Source organism: Ooceraea biroi, chromosome 8 (assembly GCF_003672135.1).
Source record: "Ooceraea biroi isolate clonal line C1 chromosome 8, Obir_v5.4, whole genome shotgun sequence".
Lineage (NCBI taxonomy): Eukaryota > Metazoa > Arthropoda > Insecta > Hymenoptera > Formicidae > Ooceraea > Ooceraea biroi.
Genome location: NC_039513.1, coordinates 4,785,910 through 4,807,554, shown reverse-complemented (window position 1 = coordinate 4,807,554; position 21,645 = coordinate 4,785,910). Strand labels below are relative to the sequence as shown.

At 35.7% G+C, this 21,645-nt stretch overlaps 1 protein-coding gene, 1 long non-coding RNA gene and 1 other non-coding gene across 3 annotated transcripts; all 3 read left to right on the top strand.

The window, feature by feature from the left end:
- The first annotated feature begins 5,821 nt into the window (after positions 1–5,821).
- On the top strand, positions 5,822–7,628 carry LOC105279675. Its single transcript, XR_893990.2, has 2 exons — positions 5,822–6,513; positions 7,010–7,628. It is a non-coding gene; the product is annotated as an uncharacterized LOC105279675 (long non-coding RNA).
- A 3,099-nt stretch (positions 7,629–10,727) lies between these two features.
- Positions 10,728–10,801, top strand: Trnan-guu. Its single transcript has one exon. It is a non-coding gene; the product is annotated as a tRNA-Asn (tRNA).
- A 516-nt stretch (positions 10,802–11,317) lies between these two features.
- Positions 11,318–17,748, top strand: LOC105279667 (protein suppressor of forked). The gene is made up of 13 exons (XM_011339579.3): positions 11,318–11,483; positions 11,970–12,161; positions 12,349–12,381; positions 14,033–14,130; positions 14,334–14,487; positions 14,599–14,832; positions 14,952–15,335; positions 15,413–15,659; positions 15,750–15,819; positions 15,913–16,009; positions 16,112–16,370; positions 16,460–16,594; positions 16,668–17,748. Exons 1-13 carry the CDS (start codon positions 11,460–11,462, stop codon positions 16,880–16,882), a joined length of 2,142 nt encoding a protein of 713 aa, XP_011337881.2. The 5' UTR covers positions 11,318–11,459; the 3' UTR covers positions 16,883–17,748.
- The last annotated feature ends 3,897 nt before the right edge of the window (positions 17,749–21,645 follow it).

Here is a 21,645-nt window from a genome sequence, read left to right as displayed (position 1 = left end):
TTCTATCGAATTTAGGAATATAGTTAAGTTCAGTTAGATTCCTCATATATTTGGTTGAACTTGTTATATTAGATACGTACGATTATCTTACAAAACCACGCAGCAATGTTTACTGTAAGACATCAATGCTATATACCAAACTAAAGAAATATCAGTACTTTAATTTTTAGAAATATTAAAAATAAGAATATTTTATTCCCTTAATTAAGTCAAATTCTTGATATAAAACTGATTATTTATTTAATTTCTAATTATTTAATTAGCTAGGATTAAATTAATTAAATATGATTACTCTATAATCAAGTCTATAATGTCAATGATATGTAAATTGACTTTATACTTTATACATGCATAATCTTTATTTACTTAACGTTTCAATCAATAAAATACTTATGCATAAGATATAACCAGGAAGAGATCGAAAACATGATAAGCTACATAACTAATTCATAATTTTATAAAATATCAGTTAGATTTGAGCGTGTCATAGTAATTATGAAAAGTATCAGGTCTCATGCTGTCACAAAAATGAACAATGATTCCAATGACCAATGAGTGAGAATGAGAACGAACATCTTTTTTGCGAGCATTGCGCACGTTGCATTATAAATCATGGCTCGCAGGCGCATTCGCGCCAGCATGATCGCACACGTGGAGAAGGGAACGGGATGGTGCCGCGGTTACCGTGGTAAAAGTGACGATATAATTTTAGCTGAGCATTAGAAAGTGAATTACGAAAACGAGCCCGCGGCTCGTAAAAGGGTCCAGCGCTTATTACGTTTAGCGGCTTTAATTTTACGCGCCTTAGCGCCTTGGCGTGGAAAAATCGCGAAACGGAAGTGTAGCGTTTGATTGCGACAGGTTTCCACACACTGCCTGCAGAGGAAAGTCTAATTTTTACGTACATGAGAATGTAACAAAGCACTAATTTCATTATCTGAAATTATAATGATACTAAAATATCTTTCATTAAACTTTTATAATGATAAATATATCTCATATTAAGCGTTGCGACCGGCAATTAAAGCAATATTAAAGACGATTGCTTAACCGATTGTACGTAACTTCAGGTAGAATGCATCTTTAATCGATCGAATTAATTATTTCATGGATTGAATAATTATTTACAAAAGAATTGGAGGGACAGGGGTTTATTACTTTGTTAAAGAAAATAATAATTTTTAATTATGTTTTTTCTTCAATATATTTCTTTATAATTTAAGTGTGGTCTTGAAAAATGAGAATATTTACCACTGTTCATTATTACTGCTTAATTCAAACCACTAGACCGCAGCGAGACAACGAGTCTATTTGTAGGAGGCAGACATTTATAATAGTATTTGCGTGACACAGCATTGCGGAAATTGTATGCTATTGCTGTAGCACAACTGTCATATCTCGCGATCTTTATGACATGATTCGATGCAGATTAACAATCTTGTAAAATGTTACAAAGCGGAATTACAAGTGAGTGTGAATGCATGCGTAATGAATCGCTGAGCTACTTGATTAAAGGCATAGCAGCGATTCAAGCGTGGAGATAAGATATTGACTGTAAAGCTATGCACATTATTCGTATGCATAATTACGTGATATTAACGGATAATAAATAATATAATTATACGTACATAAGGAGGGGAAATGTGATACGTTTAATTCCTAATAGTTTCGTACGAATGTTGGTGTAAGTTAAATTCATTGCACATTTGGAAGACTTTCTCCAATAATATGCGTGCAATATTTCATATGATGAGTTTCACATTTTATTATTACCTGCTCTCTACCTCAATGATTTTGTATACTATTAAAATTTCACTTCACGGGCAAAGTAACATCTAAGAAAGATTAAACTTCAGATCTCGCCCTCAGACCTCTCTTTTCCTTTCTTGTAACGCGCCACTTGAAGAGCTTTTCAATTAACGATCTTATCACTTTATAATTTATTCTACAATAACGGTTCGTGATGCCTCTAACAGCGTTCGTGGTTTTCATCTCGACAACTCAATATTCGGAAAACAAACGGAACGTAGAAGCAGTCATTCGACTTCATCAACGTGTAATATCTCAGTGCAGCGTCGTACGACGGATCCAATGACGGAAAACGTTACCTCGACATGCCTCGTGACAAGCAAATAAGTAATTTATTGCATACGGCTACCGAAGATACTTGGCTGGCGTACGGCGAGCTCCTACCGACCGGCGACCTCCATCTCGAAACGGCTTTTCAGCTTTAGGAGCGAGCTCGTGTCATGTTTCCCACGGCGCAGCGCCAGTCGCACACATACGCACATGCAAGAAACTGCTCGCCGTAAAATGCATCTTATGTGCTAGGAAGTTCCTCTCCCATCCTCGCAAAAGTTGCGATTTTTACAGTATGCCGGGCCATTATTGCTCATCCGCGATATTAGAATTGCATAATAAGCCCGACTGTTAATGGCTACCGTTCGCACTTAATGTCGATATATCGCAATACGCATTCCCTATACCTGAAAGTCCGCGAAATAGTACTTAGAGCAATAATAGTAAAATATTTTACGTTCGAGTACGTGGGCTTAATAGCGTTGATTATTGAAAAAGATACACTCCTACATTAGACTGCGTATTACGTAAAGAAATTTTTGTATGTAAAATAAAAATTGAAAGATCGTCAGAAACATATTAATTCTAAAGATTTTCGATTTCGTGTCAACAAGAAAAGAATTGGAGAGAGTTTATATCATTATTTCAAATATAAGATAATACACATCGCGTTGATTTCTGTTTCTTTTGCTGAATTTTAAATTAGGAAAGCTTGATTGTTAAATCAAGATATTAATTACACGCGGCTGGTAAGTAAAATAGAATACACAGTATAATATCTCTTTGGCGCTAAGTCATCAAAGTGCGAGGAAAAACCGCGGGGCAGATAACGCATGTCCAGGACCAATCGGAGCTATTATTAAGTCATCGTATATGAATATTCAAGGTATTTGCGATGAATCGAAAACAGCAGTGAATGATAATTAAATCCACCGATGATATCACCGGCGGTAGCACCAAGGTCGCGCAACAAATTCAATTGCACAATTATCTGGGAAATCGGTTCACCGGCGCGACTCCCGGCGGTATAGAAAGGTACGTGCTGGCGTATATGCCACCGTACCCGCCGATTATTACCTTTACCTTATCCAGTTACTTCGAAAGCATCAAGGTTACGAGAACGTTGCATCTATTCGATGATTTCCCAGGCAAGCGTATTTGCCAAGAGCGCGGCTTAAATATTCAGATACACGCGATTTGTTAAATATTAATTTGATTATAAATGTATCTGAGGCGCTTGACGACAGATTATCGAATGTAGAACTCGTCGGCAAAGCTGTGTTTGGCAAAGCTGAAGAGGAAAACTATCATCGAGCGACTAACTTGCACCTTTCTCCCGGGAAGCAATTGCGCGAGACACTTGGAGCCTGCAAACGAATGAATCCGGCAGCTTCTTCATTCGATTGCGTAAACGTGACGTGCATATATTTGCGTAAGAAACGCAAGAAACTGTCAGATAGCGTTCTTTGCACTTGTTCCACATGCTGCTGGCGAAATCCGCGCGACGATCGCGGAGCAGAACAGATAATTGTACATGCGAGCTCGCGTTCATCGTTTCTCTCTATATCGCAGGACGTGGATGATATTTTATCACTCGATTAAGATAAGTCCGCACAGCGTACATACATACACACCCCCGCGCATGGAGATTATACGAATAATTTTTTATGGAACTCAATAATCAGGCCACGATACGTCGACAATTTACGAAGCTTTTCCGTGGCTGTCCCACGCTCGAGCAGCTCCGAGTGCGCGGCCACGGCGTGCCCGATAATTACAAGATATCAATTATTATTTGCACGGCTATTAATGAATTAGAGGCGCTTAATGCCGGTCTCACGTTTATCGCGCATGAATCTTTGGGAGTTACACGTCGGCGAGCGCGTCAGTATCTATCCGCGAGCGAGCCATATATCCCGCAGATTTTATCACCTGTCCGAGATATCGATGAAAAATGCTCGCCTTTTCCAGGCGCGCTTTAATAAGTATCGCCCGCGGTGACCACGCTCGACGCCACGCCGAGAAATCGTTAATGTCACTGTACCGTCGTGAATCGCAATAATATAATTACCGCGTTATGATACACGAATTCGGAATCGCGCCTTTTCGACCGCACCAGCCAATTTCACGATCGTAATCGCTATTCCTTCGAGCGTGGCGATTCCTTGATTCACAAACGCGATACCTTCGCGAAAGGCACCTGCTTAACAGTTTGCATGCTTGACAAGACGAACTTGATCTTTCCTGGTAAGAGCAACGAGAATTTAAAAGTCGTTATCTTTATGACTTTTCACAAATTACGAAATCATATAATTTTTCAGAAGAGATAACAAATAAATAATGACATGTTACAGCATCATGGATATATTCGTTAGTGCAAAATATTTAAGACTAATTTTTTGCGCGTAAAATAAGCATCTCCAATGAGACAAAGCTAATAATTGGATTTAATTTCTAACAATATCTGAAGTCCGACGGACACTTCAGGACAATCAGGATCGGTCGAGTCTCCGGTACTCTCATGTTTCTTCATGCAGAATAGGCTCGTATCTGCATGTGCTTGCCCGATTATTTTATTGTGGCAGTAAACGTTAATCGCGGTACTTATTTACCTATTTGATGATTCTATCCGACGAAAGTATAATACATTTCCTGCCGCCATGGGACGCCACATTAAACTTATTCGTCGTTAAATGTGGGCACGCTCTCTAAAGGTATACCGTGCTGTATACCTTACTAGTTGCCCTCTCAGCGATAATTAGCTGCTTCATACGCCTGTTGCAAAACATGAATACCCTATTAAATCTTAAATGTAAGCGTTGTAATAAATCTAAGCTTGATTTATCACCGGAAGCATATTACATTCCTAGCAGAAGAACATGGCTAATTATTTATAAAATATTAAGTTCAGGTTACTATGATCCTGAAATGATGAAAAATAATACATTTTTGGAAAAAACTTTTATCCTATCCTATTCTAAAAAAGGCGTGTTAACTTCGTGAAGTTCTTTTTTATCGAATATTGAGGCCTCTTTTCCGCGACGCTGATTGGTTCTCTCGCTTGGCTCGAACTTCGTGTGACTTGAACTTCGTGTTGCGAATGTCAAAATGTCATAGTGGCTGTCAGTGCGGTTATATTAATTTATTATTTCTTAGGAACGTGAAAACGGCAGCTGTCAATTCTGTCAAATTTGTATTGATGAAACATGATGAAATAAATAACACCTTTAACGCCTTTTTTAGAATAGGATTTGTGTTATTTATTATATAATAAATAATAGATGAATATTATTATTCGAAAACATTATTAATATTGAAAAATAAAATAGCGCGCGCCTGTGGTGCTAGTAAAATAAAAAATAATGATATCAACAGCTCAGAACTAACCGGATAAAGAAAAAATTTCTACGGGCTAGAACTTTTTCATTTCCGAGTTTACGGTATTTTCAATAGCAGAGAACTCTAGCAATATAAAAAATAATGATATCAACAATTCAGAACTGCTCGGAAAAAGAAAAAATTTCTAAGGCTAGAACTTTTTCATTTCTGAGTTTACGGTATTTTCAATAGCAGAGAACTAGGCAATATGCCAATTAATAATATAAACATCTCAGAACTCCTCGGAAAAAGAAAAAAATTTTTTAATAAATACTATATGAATATTATTATTCGAAAACATTATTAACATTGAAAAATAAAATAGCGCGCGCCTGTGTTGTACTAGTATTTAAAAAATTGAAAACAATCCAATGTATGGGCATTCAATTATTTTCATGTAACATCGAAACTTTTGGACACGTAAAAGTGCAATATAAAGATGCATCTTTTCATGGCATGTATTAGCAAAAACTATTAAATCTTTTTTTAAAATCAGAGTTTCTTCGTAGTACCTTAAACTCAAATTGCTTGAAAGAGTATTATTCAGCTTTTTGAATTATTTAGACGCGTTTGCTTGTAGTCGGCTAGGCACGTTTAATTGATGCGTTCCTTCGCCACAATGCACGGCGGTTGTATTTTGATTCGTGCACAGTGGATGCACCCGTGCATGGGCAGTCAAATCGTCCAATCTAGTGGCTTACCCAAGTCGTTTTTAACAAGATATTTCCGTATTGTCGCGCGCGCGTACACACACGCGAAAGCGCGCCCCGGCGTGCTCCGTCCGGTCGTGTCAGCGCTAAATGGACCATCAGGGCCGCCATAAATCCTGAGACTATCAGATCAGCGGTCACAGCAGACCCGACTGTCCCAGATATAACGACGGACCACCGCCCAGCGTAATGGAAGAGCTCACTGTCGACGCGCGAGAGATACGTCCTAGATGGAATCTGCACGAACCTGTCCGCGAGGACACACAGACTCCACCTGACTTCGTCATTAACCCTTCATGGCTTTGCTTGGTTTCCCGCGAAATGACGCTTTAAACATCGTATAAAGGTAAAATTTGATTCGTGGAAGATAGTCTAATCATAAGCTGGAACTAAAATCCTATCCAATCCAATAGTGAATCATGTTTTAGGAAAGAGTGATATGTATAATGATAATGATATCTTCTGATTAGTTTGATTTCATGCACGTACAATAAAATAATAATTTGCAGGTAATGGGACACTTAGTTCACGACTTTTTTCAAATATAAATGATAACTACATACCTAAGATATCACTAAATATAGACATATTCCTAAAGACAGAATCATGTCAATTATTTTTAACATCACGCTTTCCTATTATGATAGTCAAATTTTAATTGGCAATTTTTTCAAATGAAATAAATTTGAAACATCTGATTTGAGAATTCGATACAATTCGTAATAATATCGTAACGTGTATTGATGATACGTGATTTCATAATGACGTGAATGATTTATTATTGTCGTAATTGTCGGATCCGAATGCCGATACGTCGCATCTTCGCTGGGAAATCTGTCCAGAAGCGCGGCACGTCTCGCTGGAGCAGGTAAAGAGCCGAGGAACATTGTTAATTACATGGTCGTGCCGATATCGATACTGGCTACCGGAGGCGAAGTAACCGAAGTACTGGCCTATAGTAAAGATGGCATCGTGCACTAACGAGTAACAAGTGGCGTGACGTTTCAGTTAGGCTTTACTTCGCCCAGGACTGGCAAAGAGGAAGATATCGGTATGCCACGACGAACTACCTATCGCCTCGCCTGGCCGGAGGCTAATTAACGCGGAGATTCATTATCGACACCTAGCCGTTCTCGCTACCGTCTTAATTTAAACATTTCCGATCCTTTGTACCTTCATTACTTGTTACAATAACGGCAGCAATATGTAAATTAATCATTTACCAGTAGTACAAAAAATATATTTTATATAGTATAAATAAAGTGCTGGAAACATCTCCTTGATGACAAATATTAAGATACAAATTAGAAAATTATGATTGTTTTAAAATTAACAGAATTCAACAGTTTTTATTTGTAATTAATTATAAATTAAACAAACTCAGCATATATAAATTATATTGAAATACATGCGTAAGTCAAATTGTTGTGATAGTTTTTAAATAAAATTTGTTATGAAAAATGTATAATTTCACATATCATCATAAAGGTATTTAACAATAAAAGGTACAAAATCTTCATTAAGATATATATTCGATAGAATCACAAACAATTTATAGATTCTTTCAGGATACTTTACAGAAACAAGATATAAAGTTTTCTCATTTTGGTCTAGAATGATTAAAATCGTCATAATATTAAATTAATACACGGATAGTCGTGTTTTTACAATAACTTACGAATGTTAATTATATTGGCATTGCTATTCCAATTTACATGACACTCATTATACAAAGTACAAATTTGTACGAGACACGAATAACAATTGAAATTACTCGTATCAGCTTTGCATGCTTTGCATACAGCGTTTCCCTCATTAAGTCAGTCACGCTTAAATGTAAATTGATGCTTTAATTGATCGTTTGATACCTTGCGATGTATAATAGGTTTACTTTGCTAATTTATCAGCGCGGAAAATCTCAATGAATGATGTTTCTTCTCACAAATTTTCCCACGAGTTGTATCGAAAAATGTATCTTATTTTTACTAAAACTCTAATTTTTCCCTCTTAAATAAAAAATATATTTAATGATCAATATGATAAACCAATTGTAAAATAGTATAATTGTATAATAGGTACTAACGACGCTATATTATATTTCTATAAAAATAAAATTATTTTTACGCACACTTTTGCTTTTTACAGCATCATTATTATAGTCTTCATGGGTGTACTATTAAGTTATTAAATTGTGCAATTCATAATGAATAATGTACATTAGTTCTTAAGATGATTTTGCCTTAATATTCAAGTCTATAGTTATATAGAGTGCACTCGTTATTTTCGTCGCGAGATTAGAAATAGTTTCTCGTAGCAGCAATGCCATTACGCCAAGAGATTGTGGGAACCACTTTCAGCATTGATTCTAAATTAAAGTATAACAGTACCGACAGGTAGACGCCTACCTGACATCGAAACTGGAGCTGATCAGCGAGCTCGTCACAGTACATTTGACTCGATCGTGACTGCTATTCAGACAGTAGTAGATTTCAACTCTTGCACAGTTATTTACAGTAGCTTGTAGGAACTAGAACGACTGTTATTATTATGTTATTGTATTGGGTCGTCCGGAAAGTTCGTGCCGATTTTGAAGGAAAATTCAAAGGCAACATTTTTTTATGTCGATAAATATTTATTGACTTATGTATGCACCGTTTTGTTTCACAACCTTTGTCCATCTTTCACGCAACTGGAAGATTTCATTCTCCCAGAACTTCTTAGGTTTTTCGGCGAAAAACTCCTCAAGGTGGTTTTTTATGTCGATCAAAGAGTTGAAGTTCTTGCCGCTAAGAGAATTTTGCAAAGACCTAAATAAGTGAAAGTCTGAAGGTGCAATGTCTGGTGAATATGATGGGTGAGGTAGCACATCCCAGCCAAACTCCAACAATTTTTGTCGGGTAGTCAAAGAAACATGAGGTCTGGCATTGTCCTGATGGAACACGACGCCCTTCCTATTAGCTAATTCTGGACGTTTTTCCTGAATCGCTGTCTTTAATTCGTCCAGTTGCGAGCAGTACTTATCTGCATTTATCGTTTGGTTGTGTGGTAGGAGCTCATAATATAGGATTCCTTTCCAATCCCACCAGACACAGAGCATGACTTTTTTTGGATGAAGGCCAGCTTTCGGAGTGGTTAATGCTGGTTCATTTCGCTTACCCCAGGATCTTTTTCGTTCTACATTGTTGTAAATGATCCATTTTTCATCACCCGTCACTAATTGCTTCAAAAATGGTACGTTTTCGTTGCGTTTGTACAGCGAGTCGCAGATGGAAATGCGATCCATTAAATTTTTTTCGGCTAAATTATGCGGAACCCATACATCATAGCGACTTACGTAACCAAGCTTCACTACATGATCGTGGACAGTGGTTTTCGATATTTTCAGTATCTCTGCTAATTCACGTGTCGTGTAGCGCGGGTTATTCTCGATCAGTGTCTTGATTTGGTCATCATCAGTAGTAGAGGGTCTACCCGAGCGTTCTTGGTCTTTAAGGTTAAAATCACCAGCTCTAAACTTAGCGAACCACTTACGTACGGTTCTTTCAGCTAAAGCGCCTTCTCCGTAAACAGAACATATCGAATTTGTTGCTTGTGAGGCATTTTTGCCTTTCCGGTAATAGAAAAGCATCAAGTGTCTAAAATGTTCTTTGTTTTCTTCCATCTTCAAAAGAGTACAAAACTGACACGAATCAATTTATCTGAAACAACTTTTTTCCTAAAGATGCGTTGAAATGTCACCTTTAAGCATATGTATATAAATCGTATGTTTTCAATAACATTGATATATTCAGACATGTTCCAACGCCATCTATTAAAAATCGGCACGAACTTTCCGGACGACCCAATAGTTTGGAAAAAGATTAATTTAATCGGGATAAAATTTAGGTCGTATGTAATTTTGTATGTAATTTTGGGTTTTGAAATACATATTATTTATATTATTAATTAAATATAAATATTATTATACGTATATTATGCATATATTAAATATATTAATTAAACAATCATGTATAGGATATCATTAGCAATTAATAATATTAATATCGAGTATGATGCATTTATTATCCAGATTTTTAACTTACACTAATTATGTCTCGATATCTTGTAAAAGCAAAATAGAATATTTTGATATTACTTTTTTATTATATTTCTTTGATTGATTCTTTTATTTGACTTATTCTTATTTTGGCTATCTGTTTTTAATTTAATAAATGTTAATGACATATTATTAATATATTAAGCATATTAAGTTGTGCAATAATTATAATGTTTAACTCTAATAATATTTTATGTATGATTATGTATAAAAAATATATGTAAGTTGTTTACTCCTCAAAGTATGCAGCCCATCTTATAAAGATGTAACGATAGTTGCGTACTCTGAGATTTTATGCAACACAACCGTCAAACAGGTATTTCCATAAAAAAAATTGTATATATTATAAGTATGTACATAATGAAGTAAATTAAAACAACAATTAATAAATCTTTTTATAATACAAAGAAATATATTTTTATTTCTCCTTTATCTTTGATGTAACTTCGACCTAGAAACAAAAAGCCTCCGTGGCGCAATCGGCTAGCGCGTTCGGCTGTTAACCGAAAGGTTGGTGGTTCGAGCCCACCCGGGGGCGTTTCTTTTTGCAATTAATATTAAAAACTTTTATACTATTTATATACGACTAAACGATTGTGTATATTTGAATAAAATCTCTTAGTGAATTTTATACAAATAGTTAATAATTGTCAATTTGATATATTTTAGTTAATTATATATAAAATTAATGCTAAAATATATAGAAAAATAAAAACACCTACGTATAATATCATGTATAATATTTGTAAATATATAATATTAATTTCAAATAACTATTATTTTTATAAATAGCGACAAACTTATTCATGTTATTCTCTTCCACCGAAATAACCAGTTATTTCATGACTCACATATACTTCATGTAATTTAATAATTTTAATGAAATCAAAATGAATAGTTCATTATAAATTTATTGATTGTGTATCCATATCATATCGTTAAAACAAATTAAAAAATTGTGTACAATTTAAACGGCATCTCTATAAGAATGCTACTTGACTCTCCGTATATCGATATATCGCTATATCGATATATCGCTGCATAAGTCGATCATATCCACCTCGCCCGCCCGTTTGCCCGAGTGACTCTCATTGCTTCCGTAACGGCTTCACCCAGTGTGTAACTGGACACATAATTATTTTTACGGGTGAATATTTTGCAGAATTTACGTATCATCGGTTCAATCAGGCGGAAAAATGGCAGAGGAGAAAACGGAGTTTGTAAGTAGCCAAATGTTTTGGCGGAATTTGCTGTTTACAGTCATCATAACCTCACTTTTCCTGAGATCTGAGTTTGTTGATGATTATGTAGCACAAAACATTTATCACTGATTTAATGTTCGGATTAATCTTTCCATCTCTAATTTAGAAACGTTAAAATGTTAAATGTAATGCATTATATTAATGAAATTAGTCTTATTTATACACTTATAAAACTCCACAAGATATGAGTTCCCATAGCCACAGTCTCATAAAATTTTGTAATCAGATACTTGCTGTAAATGATATATATCACTTTTGAAGCACTGTTATCTTTCAGATATATTTGTGTTTTTATATTTATTATCGTACTATCCTAACAAGGAAAAGGAGTTTATATTCCTTCAGCGAAAGAATTTTACATCTGCACGTAAAAGCATCTAAGGTTAAAAAAGGCATGAGATTAGATTAGGTTATGAAGTTACATATATTAAAATTTCTTTTTAGGATTGGGGAAATGAAAAATTACAACGTGCTCAAAAGACTGTTGACGAGTTGCCATATGACTTGGAAGCATGGAGTATTCTCATCAGAGAAGCACAAAACAGACCGATCACGGAAGTGAGGCCAGTGTTTGAGAAACTTGTTTCTGTATTTCCCTCCGCTGGACGTTATTGGAAAATTTACATAGAACAAGAGGTAATAATTAATAATATTCTGATATGAGTAGAACTATGCTTTAATGATTTCAATTTATACCAAAAAGATCTTAGAGAGAATCATATTGTAAAATATGATGAACCATATTGTCAAATTGTATGAAAAAGTAACACTATGTGTCAGATTTATAGTCGCATCTTAATTTGTATCTTGTTTCTCTTTACAGATGAAAATGCGCAACTTTGAAAAGGTGGAAAAGGTATGTTAACATTAATTTTATGAATTTGTATGTTTTTAGTGAAATAAGTCTACATGTATATATATATATATATATATTATTACTTAGCTCTAGTCCCCAAAACAGTTCAAATTGCACATAGAAAATTTGATCGTATAGATAAATTAAACAAATATAAAACATAATGAAGTACTTCACGTGACAAATCTACTTCTTATAACTCGAGTCATTGAAACTTCTATTGGTGAATATCTGTGGAAGTATAACGTTATTTACTATTTTCGTGACATATTAATTATTTTTAACTAATTAATCAGATTAATTAATAGACGCGTTTTTTTCGTTACATCTCTTATATATCGTGGAGACTATTTTTACTGGAAATGGATGTTTTTGTTTTGTTTTGCAACTGTACGATAATAAATTAGAACTAGGATATTACTAACCAATGTAATGTCCGAATATTATTATCATACAATGTGACTCTAAGCACTTTGCATATTATATGAGGTGAATAAAAAGACTATTTCACCATAAGCCAATTATTTCATTGATTAATAATTTATCCGTTGATATATTCGGGAGGTTGTTTTCTTTGGCGATGATATGTGTTATTTGTTACAAGATTTGCTATTTGTAAGAATAATAATAATTAGGATACGATACAAAGAAGGCAACTTTCTGAATGTAATAGCCTTATATTCCTTCCTACAGTATATTTTTATTCGTGCTTAGAACGCGTTACTATATATAAGTTAATATTGTATGTAGATATTATCGCAAAATAGATAGAATCTCTACAATTTGGAGTCATTTTATGAGAAATCAGATCCTCGATCACGTCGAATCAATCGATTCAAGAAATACACATTATAACATTGTTTTATTTAATCTGATTAGTGTGTGAAAAGTTACACTCTTCACCCTCCCTTTCAGCAATATTTGAGAACATTTGATGTATGTATATGGAAGCTCAAATATTGCAAGCACTTTTAGAAGTAGTACAAGGTGACCGAATATAATCAGTTATTTATCGTGAATTAACGTATTCTTTACATGGCATCTCCAGCATCACCTTATGCTGCTTCACATTGTCTTCATTTTTTTATGATGTCTTGGGATCGCTCATTTCCGGATCCCACCTAGGTTCATTCTTTATACAATTAGCCCCACATACAGAAAATAAATAAATTTTTCATTTTATGGGGCTCTTCTTGTATGCATAATTTATGTCGCATACATATTAAACATATTAAAGAAAAATATTTCTTTCACATTATTACTAAGGAAATCATATATTTATAAAATAAACTATTCTTATAATTGATGCATTGGTGCATTATTATTTATCCCAATTTACATATATATAAACGTTATATTGTTATCTATGACTGTATCAATGAAATTTTTCTTAATAAATTTCTGCCTATTTTATCTTCTTTAATATAAATGTAATATATACAATATACATGTCACGTGGTTTATATACGTTATACAAAAATGTTTAACTATGTGTATAAATAAAACTTGCCTTTATGGGTAAGTAACTTGGTAGATATATATACATATGTATATATCTTCCTTAAGGACAGAGCTTACAAATTCTTACATTTACACAACGTTAGTTCTGATTATACAATGCATTTTCTAAAATGTCTCTTTTGTCTAACAGCTTTTCCAAAGGTGTCTCATCAAAATATTAAATATTGAATTATGGAAACTGTATCTTTCTTATGTCAAAGAAACCAAAGCGAGTTTAGCTACATATAAGTAAGTGTATGGAAATATATTTATTTTAGAATAAATCGCCAGAGAGATGTAAGCGCCATTTAGTTTTTTTTTATTTTAATCGTAATTAAATGCATTGATGATAATTTAACAGTTATTCAATAATAGTTTGTAAATGCCGCTTTATTTGAGGAAACCCATTTTTGTTCTTAATGCAAGAGAAATTAATTGTGGCATTCTTTTAGAGAAAAAATGGCGCAAGCGTACGATTTTGCATTAGATAAAATCGGGATGGACATACATTCCTACAGCATTTGGAATGATTACGTAATGTTTTTGAAGAGTGTAGAAGCAGTCGGATCGTACGCTGAAAATCAGAAGATCAGTGCTGTACGAAAGGTAATATGCTATATAAAATATCTGTTGCGATTAAAATCTGTAATAATAATAAATTTAATATTTAATAATTATTAATCTCGAAATATGTAATCGCTGGTAATTATATCATAGGTGTATCAACGAGGCGTCATTAATCCTATGATAAACATGGAACAACTATGGAAGGACTACATGGCATTCGAACAGAACATTAACCCAATAATCGCAGAAAAAATGGCTATCGAACGATCTAGGGACTATATGAATGCAAGACGCGTCGCGAAAGAGTTAGAAGCGGTTACAAGAGGTCTGAATCGAAGTGCACCCAGCATTCCCCCAACTGGTCACCCCGAAGAAGTCAAACAGGTGCTTAGTTTGATCTCTCCCAGCTTATTCGCCCTTTTTATTGATTAACTTTCAATTTTGCTTCAATGTTGATTACAATATATATTTACGTATATCGTGTTTAATGAATCCTTTTTTAGGTCGAACTATGGAAGAAATATATCGCATGGGAACGCAGCAATCCTCTAAGAACGGAGGACACATCACTCGTCGCCCGCCGAGTCATGTTCGCGATCGAGCAATGTCTGTTATGTTTGGGTCACCATCCTGCTGTATGGCACCAAGCGGCACACTTCCTAGAGTTGAGTTCCAAGATATTGACGGAGAAAGGTGACGTAAATGCAGCTAAGAATCTTAGTGACGAAGCTGCCACAATGTTTGAGAGGGCGACGAACACATTATTGTCGAAGAACATGTTACTGTACTTTGCGCACGCGGACTTCGAGGAGGGTAGAGTGAAATACGAGAAAGTACATCAGATATATCAAAAATTCCTTGATATACTTGACATAGATCCTACTTTGGTTGGTACACTGGTTATGCTTGTACATTATACGATTGTATCCATTGAGTAATTCATTAAAATAATTTTGTTCCACAGGCGTACGTACAGTACATGAAATTTGCGAGAAGAGCCGAAGGAATCAAGTCTGCGAGGACGGTGTTCAAACGAGCGCGAGAGGATACGAGATGTAAACATCACGTTTATGTCGCCGCGGCGTTAATGGAGTATTACTGTACCAAGGATAAAAATATAGCCTTCCGTATCTTTGAGTTGGGTCTAAAGAAATTTGGAGATAATCCTGATTATATTCTTTGTTACATAGATTACTTGTCACATTTAAATGGTAAGGAACTCGTATGTAGGAAACCCAACTTCCCTTATATATGGCGTTTTTAATTTGTCTATATGTATATTAATGTTGCATTTGTTGCAGAGGATAACAATACGAGGGTCCTATTCGAGAGGGTATTGTCTTCCGGCAGTTTGGAGCCAGAAAAATCTGTGTATGTTTAAGATGCTAATTTTACTTTTATCTGAAATTATAACTTTATTTCGCAGGCGGTAATTTATTATTTCATTAAATATGTATCTTGCAGAGATATATGGAATCGTTTCTTGGAATTTGAATCTAACATCGGTGATCTCGCTAGCATTGTCAAAGTTGAAAAGAGACGAAGTGCTGTATTGGAGAAGGTATTGCTATTTGTACACGGTCTATTAATATATATATACTATACTGGAAAGAATAGACAATTCTATATGATTAAATTTTTTTTTTTTTTTTCGTTTTAATAGATTAAAGAATTTGAAGGCAAAGAGACAGCCGCGTTGGTGGACAGATACAAGTTTCTGGACTTGTATCCGTGTACTCCTATGGAGTTGAGATCAATCGGATATATGGAAGTATCTAGCGTTGTTAAAACCTCCATCGGTGCTATACCGCGCGTACCGGATCCTGAAGAAGCAATTGCAGCTCTTCCTAGACCCGATTTGTCGCAAATGATCCCGTACAAGCCGAAAGTGAATCCATTGCCCGGTGAACATCCAGTGCAAGGTGAGCGTTTGGACATATCTCTGCTTCTATCGAAGATAACTAGACTTGACTGTACATTAAATTATGTAAATCGTGTTGTTCTATCGTAGGCGGCTCGTTTCCCTTGCCACCGGCTGCGGCTCAATTGTGCACCATGTTGCCGCCACCCGGTTGTTTTAGGGGTCCGTTCGTTGCGGTTGATTTACTGATGGATGTCTTTAGCAGAATTCAATTGCCTGATCACGGTACGTATTCTTATATTGTCATTGTGTTTCTTTTTTTTTCAACCGTGCTTTATACAATCGCGATTCTTTGCAGCTCCATTGCCGGTGGCAGATAACGGATGCGATACAAAACTGTTCGACCTCGCGAAATCTGTACATTGGATCGTCGACGAGAGTAACGACGGTGTGAGCATCGGATCGAAACGTAAACGAACGCGTTTAGGTGGCGACGACAGCGAGGAGGAGGACCTACCGCCTCCGCCAGTGAACGACATTTATCGCCAAAGGCAGCAGAAGCGAGTCAAATGAATGAGAGAAACGCGCGTCAAGTAAGTGACGCACGGTGTACGAGCCATCTATACGCATGACGATGCATTTGACGTGTGTATATTTTTCCATATGATTTGGAGTTTTGCGCGACCATTAATGCGCTGGTTGTTGAAACGAACGGACCGAGATTGTACTCATTATTGCGAGATTGTACATTTCGTACTGCGTGTGTTATGTATGTACAGTTGTTAGATTCTTTATGTGACACTATGCACGGTACATCGAGTACTATGTACTCAGGATCCATATCTTCATGTATCTACATTTCGATCTTCTATCCATGCCATTGCTTATATATAGATAAAGTTTAAGAATAATTTGATGGAGACGACAATGAATTATATCCATTTAATCTGGTTTAGTATTTCTCACCATTAAATCAGTAGTGATACAAAAATAAATACACGCGCACACGCGCGCGCGCGCATAGATGCGTATATGTATGTGTACGTGTATGTAAATGAGATTTATATTAAGTAATGTATATTATTTTTTAAATAAGTTACATATATATATATATATATATATATTGATTTATATACACAATACGAAGAAGTATACTGCCCTCTGATCATATAAATTTCTGTGATTCGTGTGAACTATGAGAGTAATTGATACAATTTTGTGCAGTTTTGAAATTGATATTGCTGAAAGGCTATAATAGAAGTGACTTAAATCTATCACTGTATAAGATGATTTTGCTGTATACACAAATTCTGATGTAACTATAGTCGAAATCGCATTAATATTTTTGCTTCGCGGAGATCGCTAGTACAGCATTCATTTAAATATGTGTAACTTATCGTACAGGACCAATAAACGATTAATGTGATATTGCATTATTTCGTAGAATGTGTGATTTATTTGAATACCTGTATTGCAATCCTTACAATTTAAACGTGAAATTAAATCCCCAAAAAATGCATACGCGATGCTATAGAATCTACAAGATCGATATGTATATATAGCAATATTCATTATCTACAATCGAATTCTAACATGAAGAAAAATCTTTTTTTTTTCTCATTATTTAATAACTTTACCGCTGTTGCGAAATATGATTGGAAGCTCGCTTATATGAATAATTGGATCGGTTAACAGATTGGAGGTATTAATGCCTCAATGAAGTAAATAGTTCGTCATCAGCGCTTCTCGCGGGTAAGGTAGACTTTGTTAGTAGGTACAACTTTACGATAAGGGTGCAATTAAACTTTGATCACTATTCCTAGTTCGAGTGGCTGGTAATGGCCCCCTTGGGTTAACGGTAAATTGGGCTGCGGGCTTCGAAAATAGTTGGCGTCCGCTGTTAGAGCTACACCGAAAACTTGATAAACGACCGAAATCAGCACGAAACCGCATCAGTTTGTCTAACGTTTCCATAAATCTCTGGAAAAAATCTGATTTGCTACGTTCAAGAACTCCATGGCTTTCATGGCCAGAAATTCACACATGTGCAGCTTTCACTCGCTTTTTATTAAAATTTTATTCATGAATTTCTGATGCACACGCCTAAAAAATGCAAGCACATTTTAAAATAATGGTTGTTAAATATTTATATCCTCTGCAATAAATTATTATATAATGTTTTACATGTATAAATTTATCATAGTGAGCGAGATAACTGTTATACTTTGGATACTAAAATACAATAAAAGTATTATAGTTAATATTTTAATTTTATAATACTATTAGAAAGAGAAAGCAAAAAGATTTGATATTTGAAATATTTTAAAATTTTATTATTTCTATGCTTTGGAAAAGATCAAACTTAATTACATAAAAACGAACAATTATTAAAAAATATAATATCTATACGAAAACAGTTTAGTGTCTGCATCTAATAGTTGTTGTCAAGGTAAACTGGGAGACTTTTGACCGACGTGATAAACTCGCGATTAACTATACGGCATATTGGCCGCTTTATCGTCTTAATTACCGCTGAATGAAGTGCATGTGATGAGCGACGAGGGGGTATCCAAACTCTATTACGCGCACATAAATCCTCAAGCGTTTGACGCGTAACTACGGCATACTTGCGCGTCCATCTATCTTGGAGCGGGATGCCTCGCACTTGTACTCTTCTGGAACCGCCTGCGCCATCGAGATTCCCCTTGATGAGCGTAATGTGTCCTCCTGGGAAATCGATGTCGCAGTCTCCGGTATGACTAATTACGCCGGTCCATTTATTATATTTCGGTAAACGTGATGTGATAACGGACGTGTAAAACGGAGATGTCTTTGTCATTTTTTAATGCACCGATGTAATATTTTGAGTGACGCGATTTATGAGATTAAACTATACGTTCTAACATGACTGACTGTATTTATGAAGGGAACAACACGAATTTTTCTAAGAAAATGTCGTTAACATGAGCTACAATATTTGATTAATTAACAGGAGTATCGCGAATAATTATGTGCGTGTATCACAAATCGATCAAGGTTTATTAATGGCGCTGAAAGGAAGCAATTATTTTGTAGGATGTTTTTATACAAAACATTTGACTGTTTCTGAAGTCGTACCATTACCGTGCGAATAGCAACCATGGAGATCCTGCCAGATACCTGGAAACCCATGGTGGTTCAGGTGTTTCCATGCTGATTCAATAACGCGCTGGCACACTACTTAAACGCGCATCCTTCCATTATCTACGTGCACCAGAAAGCTTTTACTGCAGTTACAGAGAGAGTCTCGCGCGATAAATGAATTACGAATGATTAGTACGAATACTGAACGAATTCGATTGCGTTAAAATTATTAAGAAGATACTGTGCAATTATTGCAATAGGAAGAATTGTAAAAGCCATTATAATAATTAATATTTATTTATTACCCTAATTGTTATATAATAATTTCATCCCAACAATAATTATTTTATTATTATTCCAGGTTAAATGTAGTTAATATTATAAATTATAAATTAATAAATAATATTAATATCGCAATATAGAAATACATACGCAAAAATAGCTCTATGGTTCAGATTGTCACGAATATAATTACATTTTTGCTATATATAGGCAGTTGTATACCTACACTAACGGCTTTTTAATGACTCAAATGCGTGTAGCGAAGCAACAATAATATACTTAGGCTCTCTCATTTGTAACTTGATTTATGCGCGTTTTATGTATGACAGGTTACAATTCAAGATAGTAAAGAAATAAACCAGAAATAAGAAATGCGAACATAAGAAACATGATAATAATATCCGCAATAAAACAAGTATCACACGATTTGTATTAATGTTACAAAATTTTGCAATTTTGCTCGTTATTTTTAATAATATTATTATAATATTTTTTGATGTAGGATATATTATGAAATATCTTCTTAGATAAACTTGTATTGAATAAGATAAGATTCTGCAGATTCACGGAATAGTAATGTTCGTGAGATAAATGACACGTCGTCTCGGAACTCATACCTTCAAAAAAAAGATTAAATTGCCAGTGGCTGTGCCAGCAGGTCGCTCTCACGCCGTTCAATAATTACGGCGCTGTATTTACGAAACGCATCATCCGCCAGCTGCAGTCGGAACTACTGAAGTGGAACCGATCAGCAATCGACATGAAGCATTTCCTGGTTAACGATATTTATTTCATCGTGGCGTAATTGCGATCGAGTTTGCATCTTACGACACTTAGCGCGCAAATCTGCGGTCTACGCGTGAATTTACGCTACGTGTGTGTGACACGCACAATGTGTCAGCATAATAATTTGTGGGATTAGTCCTTGCAGTATATTTCAAACTGCGGTTTCCGCGAGCCTTTGAAACAAGCACGAGAGTAAGCGTCGGGATTACATGTAATTAAATAACGCGAGCTGAAGCGTAGCAGTAGATCGTTACAAGCACCAAACGCACATTTCCTATTCATATTTCATCCCGAAGAATGAAGAATGAATAATGTGGACGTAGCGGTTGTTTTAAATTCGCAATAACGGAGTGGCAGGATTAAAGGCGATTACCCTGGACGAACAAAGGCTAGACGTTGCGAAGTAACACTTAATTATCCGCTGAAAAGTCTTTGCCACTTTTGATTCACGTCGGCGAATTACGAAGCTGACTCGCGTTCGCGCCAGAAAGTTCGAGAATAAAACCAGCATGGCACCGCTGATTTTTCTCCGTTTCCGCGACACCGACGAGAGAGAATTAGGATCTATCTCGGCGTTACATACGACCTCGATTTACTCGATTCCAACTATCGGAACGTACATCGTTCCCGCGACTTCCCGCGACGTTAACGAAGATTTTACAAACTGACGCCGCCATTAATTCTGCAAGCGCGAAAATTTAGAGAGACGTTGGCCCCCCTCGCCCCTATGTCGCTCGGGACGCAACTTGGGGCGGTCTTTGAAACTTTGGTTCTATCTCGGAGGAAGACAAATGACAAGAGCCGAAAGCAGGGCCTGGCTGCTGCTCGCGCTTGGCCTTTCATAGGACGCTAACGCATAACTCTCGTACTTGGAGGAGTGTGCGGGACTACCCTGAGATAGCTCGTAAGAGTAATTTCTTCCTCGCATCGGTAACGACAAGACTAACAACGATCGCGATCGTCTTCCCCACGACCAACTTCGAAATTCCGGCCGAGGTAAAGGCGCACTCTGCACACGCCGATGTCGTAACGTCGTTACGTCGATTTCGTAATTACGAGGCAGTGAATGCGGCACTTATTTTTGCATGAAAACTTTACTGGTACTCACGAGACGTTCCTAAAAGTCTTTCAAATTTTATGTCACT

What these genes read in the sequence shown, in the direction of transcription:
- LOC105279667 (XM_011339579.3), top strand. Translation starts at nt 11,460, where the DNA reads ATGGCAGAGGAGAAAACGGAGTTT. An exon ending in TTGACATAGATCCTACTTTG is followed by an intron (nt 15,336 to 15,412) that starts GTTGGTACACTG and finishes TTTGTTCCACAG; the next exon opens with GCGTACGTACAGTACATGAA. An exon ending in GAAGTGCTGTATTGGAGAAG is followed by an intron (nt 16,010 to 16,111) that starts GTATTGCTATTT and finishes TCGTTTTAATAG; the next exon opens with ATTAAAGAATTTGAAGGCAA.